This window comes from Oratosquilla oratoria, chromosome 4, assembly GCF_046742065.1.
Source record: "Oratosquilla oratoria isolate Oo_2021 chromosome 4, ASM4674206v1, whole genome shotgun sequence".
Taxonomy (NCBI): Eukaryota; Metazoa; Arthropoda; class Malacostraca; order Stomatopoda; family Squillidae; genus Oratosquilla; species Oratosquilla oratoria.
This window is the reverse complement of record NC_134780.1, coordinates 87,075,387-87,083,153: the sequence shown is the minus strand read 5'-3', so window position 1 is coordinate 87,083,153 and position 7,767 is coordinate 87,075,387. Positions and strand designations below refer to the sequence as shown.

General features: G+C 39.6%; 1 protein-coding gene across 5 annotated transcripts in view; it reads right to left on the bottom strand.

Annotated features, from left to right (window-relative positions):
* Positions 1-276: 276 nt before the first annotated feature.
* The window catches only part of LOC143025025 (uncharacterized), a 10,179-nt gene continuing 2,688 nt past the window's right edge, over positions 277-7,767 (bottom strand). The window contains exons 2-4 of one of the 5 annotated variants that reach the window (XM_076184633.1): positions 4,505-4,600; positions 1,452-2,183; positions 277-1,301 (exon numbers count right to left, since the gene is read on the bottom strand). In XM_076184633.1, coding sequence (XP_076040748.1) covers positions 423-1,301; positions 1,452-2,183; positions 4,505-4,543 — 1,650 coding nt within the window. In that variant the 5' untranslated portion in view covers positions 4,544-4,600 and the 3' untranslated portion in view covers positions 277-422. Of the gene's footprint in view, positions 2,184-4,504; positions 4,601-7,767 lie in introns of all 5 variants that reach the window. The other 4 variants (XM_076184631.1, XM_076184634.1, XM_076184632.1 and 1 more) reach the window with 4 other exon arrangements.

Here is a 7,767-nt window from a genome sequence, read left to right as displayed (position 1 = left end):
GGAGGGGGATGCATGCGTTCCCCTCACGGCTGCCTGTTGTGGCAATGGGCAGGCCCAACGTGTCGTCATCCAACAGGAAGAGAGGGCAGCGCAGTTATTATAATACGTTTCTTTTTTTTTGTCGCAAATCTACCAAGTGATCACTGCTAATTCTAAATCTTCCGTGTTCCAGCGTGAGCTCGTCTTCCTTCCTCGATCATTAGTGGCTTGGCAGTTCTCAAATACTTTCGTAACTTTCATACTTCATTGTCCTGATCTTCTCCGTCGCCGTTGCCGTCACCGTCGTCGTAGTTGTATCGTGTTCATCATCATTATACCGTTGTCGTTGCAGTCATCATCGTAATTATCAAACGTTTCCTCTTCTTCTTCCTCCTCCTTACAGCTGCTGTCTATCGTAACAGCCATAGAAGCGGCCGCTACATTTATTGTGGCTGCAACATCTGCTGTTCCCTGTTGCAGCGGCAGCACTTTCTTGTGTGACAACGACAGCATGGAGTGCAAGATGGAGGCGTGGGCATCTGAACAGGGGATTGGACACATCCACATTTGTCATCGGAGCTGTCATCAGAGCTGTCGTCACAGTCAGCAGAGCTGTCGTCACAGTCATCAGAGCTGTGGTCACAGTCATTAGAGCTGTTGTCACGGTCATCAGAGCTGTCATCGCTGCTAGAGCTATCGGAACTGTCATCACTGTCAGAAGAACTGCTGCTGCTGCTAGAGCTATCGGAACTGTCATCACTTTCAGAAGAACTGCTGCTACTGCTGCTGCTGCTAGAGCTATCGGAACTGTCGTCACTGTCAGAAGAACTGCTGCTGCTGCTGCTGCTGCTGCTGCTGCTAGAGCTATCGGAACTGTCGTCACTGTCAGAAGAACTGCTGCTGCTGCTGCTAGAGCTATCGGAACTGTCGTCACTGTCAGAAGAACTGCTGCTGCTAGAGCTATTGGAACTGTCGTCACTGTCAGAAGAACTGCTGCTGCTGCTAGAGCTTGTTGGGTCACTGTCAGAGCTACTGTCAGAAGAACTGCTGCTGCTGCTGCTGCTAGAGCTATTGGAACTGTCGTCACTGTCAGAAGAACTGCTGCTGCTGCTAGAGCTTGTTAGGTCACTGTCAGAGCTACTGTCAGAAGAACTGCTGCTGCTGCTGCTGCTAGAGCTATTGGAACTGTCGTCACTGTCAGAAGAACTGCTGCTGCTGCTGCTAGAGCTATTGGAACTGTCGTCACTGTCAGAAGAACTGCTGCTGCTGCTAGAGCTTGGTGAGTTATCTTCAGAGCTACTGTCAGAAGAACTGCTGCTGCTAGATTCTGTTGAGTTACTTTCAGAGCTAATTTCAGAAGTACTGCTGCTGCTAGATTCTGTTGGGGTACTTTCAGAACTAATTTCAGAAGTACTGCTGCTGCTGCTGATAGATTCTGTTGGGTTACTTTCAGGGCTACTTTCAGAAGTACTGCTGCTGCTGCTAGATTCTGTTGAGTTACTTTCTGAGCTAATTTCAGAAGTACTGCTGCTGCTAGATTCTGTTGAGTTACTTTCAGGGCTACTTTCAGAAGTACTGCTGCTGCTGCTGCTAGATTCTGTTGAGTTACTTTCAGGGCTACTTTCAGAGGTACTGCTGCTGCTGCTAGATTCTGTTGAGTTACTTTCTGAACTAATTTCAGAAGTACTGCTGCTGCTGCTGCTAGATTCTGTTGAGTTACTTTCAGGGCTACTTTCAGAAGTACTGCTGCTGCTAGATTCTGTTGGGGTACTTTCAGAAGTACTGCTGCTGCTAGATTCTGTTGAGTTACTTTCAGAACTAATTTCAGAAGTACTGCTGCTGCTGCTGCTAGATTCTGTTGAGTTACTTTCAGAGCTACTTTCAGAAGTACTGCTGCTGCTAGATTCTGTTGAGTTACTTCCTGAGCTACTTCCAGAACTACTGCTGCTGCTAGATTCTGTTGAGTTACTTTCAGAGCTAGAGCTCGTTGAGTTACTGTCAGAGCTATCGGAACTGAGGTCACTGTCAGAAGAACTACTGTTGCTGCTAGAGTCACTCTCAGAAGAGTTGCTGTTACTATCAGATCTAAGGTCAATTTCGAGTCTATTCTTTGTATCTGACTCAAAAGGGAAGCGTGTTAAATTGTCATCCGGATTTCTTCTCTCTTGGTTGAAAGGATGAGACAATCCCAGAGCAAAGCACATCTGTGGAAGTTCAAGGAATCTGTGTTAAATATGTTATCACGGTGAACTCTAACATGACAAGATAAACCCCTTTAGTTGCTGGAATATATCTATTGATCGTACAGTTTTTGTATCTGAGGGATGTGTAAGATGTAGGTGTAAGCTATGATAATGTAAAGGATGTTGTGGGAGACCCAAAATCTGTTGCTGTAAAATAAAACAAAATCTGATATATACCGGAAATCAAGTCACCATGAAAAAGGACTCGCGAATGGTCGCGTAGAAGAGTTTGATTAATATGTCAATTTATCAACAGCTTGGTAGGTGAATGACGTTGTGATACTGCTTATACAGTATTTATGTATAGAATGTAGGTGTAAAGCACAAAAGATGGTGTGAATAATGTTGTGAAATAATAATAAAATAACTGTTGACAAAACCCTATCATGCACCTAACTGTTACGCAGGGGCTGTCCTGGGTCAGCTTCTGTTGGCGGCATATTTTGCTCTTACATTTGTCAACAGCTGCATAGACTGGGTATTGGGCAGAGTTGTTGATCAATGTCATTGCCAAACACTAAAGTTACTGACCTTGTCTTTGCTGACGATGCTGTCTTTCTTGCAGAGTTTGATTTGATTTGATTTGAATTTATTCGGATACAATCATACATACAATAGGTACAATACATATAAGACTCAATATTATACATAGTACATATACTTGTACATCCGAGGATGGCACAGAAAGTCAAAAGACTTTTTTCCACTGTGGTCCTCATATTACAACTAGGAAGGGATTATCATAGTAAAAGCTAGGTTATAAGAAGTGTAAATTAGGATTATAAGTTGCACTTGGAATTTAGGCCTCCTGGACCAAGACTAAAATCTGGGAGTTTAGGGGCTTACTTGTGGACACAGTTCAGTCTGTCCATGCATGTGGTGAGGACATTGAGGCCTTGGAAAGCTTTACATACCTTAGTAGTGTAGAGCATAACAGTGGTGGGCCATGTCAGGATGTACTTTGAAGGGTTGGCATTGCCTATGGTGTTATGGACTCACTCAACCAGAGTATATGGCGATATCGATATCCATGCAGGGTGACTAGGATTTGAATCTTCAAGTCACTTGTGCTCCTTTTCCTAACATACGACTGTGAGACGCGGACACCTCTACGCCTTACAGCCTCACTATTGTCCCGTTGTCTCCCTCATTTACCCGGTAGCACACAAGAACTCAATCTTGCTCATGCATATGTTCATTACCCTTCTTTCCAGTTCCTTTCCCCACCCTTCCAACTCTATTTCGACTACCTTTCAGCTCTCACCACATCTTACAGCATCATCTGCAAGCGATTTTGTCCATGTGGACTCCTGTCCAACTTCAACTGTTAGCCTGAGCTTAACCTTTCCTTGCAAACAAGAAAGGTTCTCGCAGCAACCCTACCTTCGCCTTGAAACCCTTGGTCATTCCTGCTGTACACCTCACTGTTGTAACACTGTAGCCATAAGTGTCCCTCACCGCCCTCACATACTTCTTTGCCATTCCTAATGCTCTTCTCTAGGTACCCTGCCATAAGCCCTCTCCTAGTCCACAGACACACATTGCAACTACTTCTGGTCTCCTCTATACTTCTCCAGCAACATTTTAAATCAAATATTGCATCTGTAGCTCTCCCTGACATAGGAATAAATTGCTCCTTACTTCTCTTCTCGGCCTACTTTCCCTCACTCTTCCATATCTTCACCGCAAGACTAATCAACTTTACCCCTCTGTAGTTTCTGCAGCTCTACAGATTCCCTTTGTTTTTTTAAATCTGGAAGCAGCACACTTTTCCTCCACTTCTCCAACATTCTTTCACCTTCTAGTATTCTGTTAAACAATCTGGTGAGCCATGACACTGCCATCTCTTGTGAGTTCCCCCACGCTTCCACTGGTATGCAGTCTGGGTCTTCTGCCGTACCACCTTTCATTCTCTTCACCTCCACCTTTTCCAGGCTGTGTTCCTTCACTTTTCCTACATTCACCTGCTCTCTGAAATACTCCTTCAACCTTCTTACCTTCTTTTCACTTGTCAGTATATTCATATACATTTTAGATATACTGTGTATCCCAGCTAGCTCTGTTTTTTTTTTTTCAAGAAAATGTATGTACAGAGATATAAAACCAAATTATCACAAATCAAGACATCCAAATATTTCCAGGATAAAATCATGATAATGTGATTACAAACATTTAGAAAATCAACACTGTATCAGGAAAGTACTTGTACTAAAAATAAAATGCATAGGCAAAGAAACTCTAGTAACCCCAAAATAACATGAAAAAGGTAACCAAAACCTTACCGTAAGGAACAAAATTGTCCATGTCCTTGACAAACCCATGTTGTAGAAACACTTGCAGCGAAACTTGTCCGCACCACTGAATAATCTTCAACAAAACTGAAAGCAACAGCAATAATTAGATGAAATGCCCATGTGCTTCTGTGATTGATAATTTGTGTTACTGTGCCTCTTTTTGTGTCTGTCCATCCAATAACAAGTTGTGGGTCAGGTACAGGAAAGTCTTGACTGTGAGGTACTGGTCTCATAGTAGATGATAAATTAGGATATTTTACAATATGCTTATATTTTGATGTTATACCTTTTATATTTGTAATGCAGAAGTAGCACTCTGAAGTATGATCTTTTGGTTATCTCCAAACAATTGCCCCCCGTAATCAATTGCCCCCTGGGACAATTGCCCCCTAGGACAATTGCCCTCTAGGACAATTTCCCCCGTTGTCGATTGCCCCCTGGGACCATTGCCCCCTAGGACATTTACCCCCGGAAGACGATTTCCCCTGTTGACAATTCAACTAAACAAGATACTGTGAATCAACGCAGACTGTGCACTGTTAATTTTACCCAAAACTTTATTCATAAAGTCATAGAGTGAAAATACTTTTAGTTGCAATTTCCCCCGTGGACAATTGAAATATATACAAATACAAAGTTAATTTTGTTCAAAACTTTATATATAAAGTCAAAGAGTAAAAATACATTTAGTTGCAAAGAATGAAAATAAGCTTAGTTTTGTCTAAAAACTTAGATTATACGCAATTCCTCTTAAGTAATTAAGTTACAAGAAATAATTAACATTTTATTTATATTTTCCGTTGTAAGTGACAATCTTCTATCTGAAAGAATCATTTTCATTTTTGAAAATGTCCGCTCAACTTCTACTGAAGTGACGGGAGTATACTTAAAGTATATTTCGGATACGCACTCCATTTATAGTCGTAATAGCAATAATAGAATAAATGCTAGAAATCCGGGCTCTAATAATTACGTACAATTACGTTCAATTACGTACACAACACGACACAATCACTATTCGAAGTAATAAAGATCACTTGAAGTAATAAACTTTGTAGGAGGTATTCAGTAGGTATGTTTACAAGTTTAGTTGAATTGTCAACGGGGGAAATTGTCTTCCAGGGGTAAATGTCCTAGGGGGCAAAAATAGCGTATATAGTAAAGTAGCATTTTTTGCAATAAATGCAAATTTTTATTTGCATTTATAGTCGTAATAGCAATAATAGAATAAATGCTAGAAATCCGGGCTCTAGTAATTACGTACAATTACGTTCAATTACGTACACAACATTCAGTAGGTATGTTTACAAGTTTAATTGAATTGTCAAAGGGGGAAATTGTCTTCCGCGGGTAAATGTTCTAGGCGGCAATTGTCCCAGGGGGTAATTGACAACGGGGGAAATTGTCCTAGAGGGCAATTGTCCCAGGGGGCAATTGATTACGGGGGGCAATTGTCCTCCAGGGGAAATTGTCCTGATACGGAGGAAACAAGAGAAGATCATCTCGACATGGACAAGAGACTGCAAGGTGTATATCAAGTGCAAGGATGAAAAAGAACATCAAGTAAGTAATCTTGAACAACTAGTTGAATTTCAATAGTTCACATTCCTTAATCTTCTAACACAAACATAACCATGAACACTACAACTAACACACAAACTAAAACAAACATAACAAAAAACTGTTCTTCATGCCATACCCTTGTCCCTACCAATCACCTCAAATGTACATTATACAAACATTTACATCATTTCATTTGTGCAAATATACCCGTAAATACTGCCAAAAATAACCCCAATATTTTCAAAAACTGGTTCTGCACAGACTGCTCAAAAACATTTCCCTATCATGCCATCTCAAACACAGAAATTAATTTTTTGTTTTCCGCGCCAAATCTCGCATCAAAAAACCCAGATGTATATACCGCCATTAAGAAGTATAAAGAAATAGACAAAATATCAGAAAAGGAATTTTCGATATTTAATCACAATAATACCCAAATTGACCCCGAATTAAATTTCTACTCAAAACTAACAAAAGACAGCGATTACTATAGTGATACACAATTTGACACAGTATTTCGTGATATTGATGGTTTCACACTAATTCACATTAATGCAAGGAGCCTAAACGCTAATTATCAGAAAATTGACTGTTATCTCAAGTTACTCAATAAAAGCTTTGACGTTATAGTGATAAGCGAAACATGGATTGACCCAGGATGTCTAGTAAACTTCCTACAAGACTATACTCCCTACAGTGTTAATAGACAGATCCAAAAAGGCGGCGGAGTCTCTATCTTCATAAAAAAAAAAAAAAATCATGCAAACTTATAAATCAATCCACTAATTCGCATGAAAACCTATTTGATTGCGTAGCTGTTGAGATTTTCAGTAAAACAAAAAAATACCGTCATAACAAGTATTTACAGAAAGCCAGGCACAAACATCAATGAGTTCACAAATATGCTTGAAGAAATCATAACTCCATTTAGAAATAAAAACCTACATCTCTGTGGTGACTTCAATATAGATTTACTAGTATGAGACTCACGAACAAACAAGACACTTTACAGATATGATTTTCTCTTTAGGTATATATTCTTTGATAAATAAACTAATCCTAATAACAAATACAAGTGAAACAATGATAGATAACATTTTCACCAATATTTCAAACTCCGAGATTCATAGTGGTATCTTAATGAGTGACATAAGTGACCAACTACCGGTATTCACTATCAATCCAAAAGAAATGCACTGCATAACAAAACCCAGAATGGCACTAAAATGTAAAACAGATGAAAAAAAATATTGCAAAATTAAATCAATGCTTAAAAGAGGAAAATTGGGATCAAGTTTACGAGTCGGAAAATGCCAATCTATCATATAACAAATTTGAAAGCCTTATCATAAGTAATGTAAACAAATGCTGCCCAGAGAGAGAAGTAGAAATAAAACCAGATAACGTAAACTCAAAACCATGGTTTACAAACGGTCTTAAGAACGCGTGTCGAAAGAAAAACCAACTTTACATGAAATCTATTAAAAGCAAGTCCTTGACAGACGAAAACAAATACAATGCATACAAAAACAAACTTACAACAATTTTACGCAACTGCGAAAAAAAAAATACTATGACACACTTCTTGAAAATTATAAAGTTAATATAAAAAAGGCATGGGAAGTAATAAACAACTTAACTAGGCCCAAAAATAATAACACCGATGAATTCATAGACATCATTGAAAA